Source organism: Lupinus angustifolius, unplaced genomic scaffold, assembly GCF_001865875.1.
Source record: "Lupinus angustifolius cultivar Tanjil unplaced genomic scaffold, LupAngTanjil_v1.0 Scaffold_1557, whole genome shotgun sequence".
Classification (NCBI taxonomy): domain Eukaryota; kingdom Viridiplantae; phylum Streptophyta; class Magnoliopsida; order Fabales; family Fabaceae; genus Lupinus; species Lupinus angustifolius.
Window position 1 is genome coordinate 1 of NW_017728879.1, and position 1002 is coordinate 1002.

At 37.7% G+C, this 1002-nt stretch overlaps 1 protein-coding gene across 1 annotated transcript; it reads right to left on the bottom strand.

The window, feature by feature from the left end:
• Positions 1-3: 3 nt before the first annotated feature.
• On the bottom strand, positions 4-852 carry LOC109342004 (the record flags this gene model as incomplete). The annotated part of the gene is made up of 1 exon (XM_019579956.1): positions 4-852. A coding segment is annotated over exon 1 (834 nt), but the record flags the coding sequence as incomplete, so codon positions are not given.
• Positions 853-1002: the final 150 nt, after the last annotated feature.

Below are 1002 nucleotides of genomic sequence, written 5' to 3' on the forward strand. Positions count from 1 at the left end.
AAACTCAAGCCCTTCTTCGAAGTCTTGAATGCGAGACTCAAGTTTCTCCAAATGGTTTGGCAAATTACTGATGTTATCCGAAGATGATTTGTTTGTCATGTGAAGTACAAAGGAATGCAATGCTACATCCACATGTGAGAATTCACTCTCCTCCACTACTTGTGAGCATCCTATTCTTTTGGTGTGGATTAACTTTGAAACCAAAGACCAGTTTCCTGCTTTTGATTGTGTTGATCCACAAATGAAATTCAACATTGACTCAAATACGGAAAGAGTGACAACTTCAACATCTTTCAACAAACCAACCAAGGCCATTGTTTGTTGGTCTTTGATGTTAGAAGAGAAGTTTCCCTTTTTAGAAATAGCCTTCAAGTTCACCAAGGCTTTGGATATGGCCTTTTTAACCACCTTCCTAGAAGTCAAGAACTTTTTAGCCTCAACAATGATTCCATCATCTCCTCCTTTTCTTCTTCTCATAATTGATTGAAGTTCACGCATACACTCTTTCGTATGAAGTAGAGAATCTTTGGCAGTTGTGCACACATCTAGTAACCTCAAAGATCCATCCAATATCTCATCAACCCAATTTTGTTGAGGCTCATTGAGAAGTGCTTGTTGAGTGAGGGGAAGTTGGACAAGTTTTTCAACACATTCATGCAAATCTTGCAAGCCAACTAGTTTATGAGTAAGCAATGAAGATGAAGAAGAGGTTTCATGGGAAGACTTTAACCTCTCCAAGTGTTCATTGCATTGAAGAAAGAGAGGGTGTGGTGTAGAGGGCAAGCTGTTAGAACGAGCATGGAAATTTGATTTTGTGTTCAAAGGAGAGGCTGCCATTTTTCCTTTAAGAAAAGAGAAGACTTTGTATTTTGAACACAAGAATTGAGTTATGGTTATGATTTCCTTCCAATGCTATGTGCTCAATATATATTATGAGGTGTTGCTGACACAACACATGGAATATGATCTTAAACAAACATTAATTAATGATTCTGCTAACTA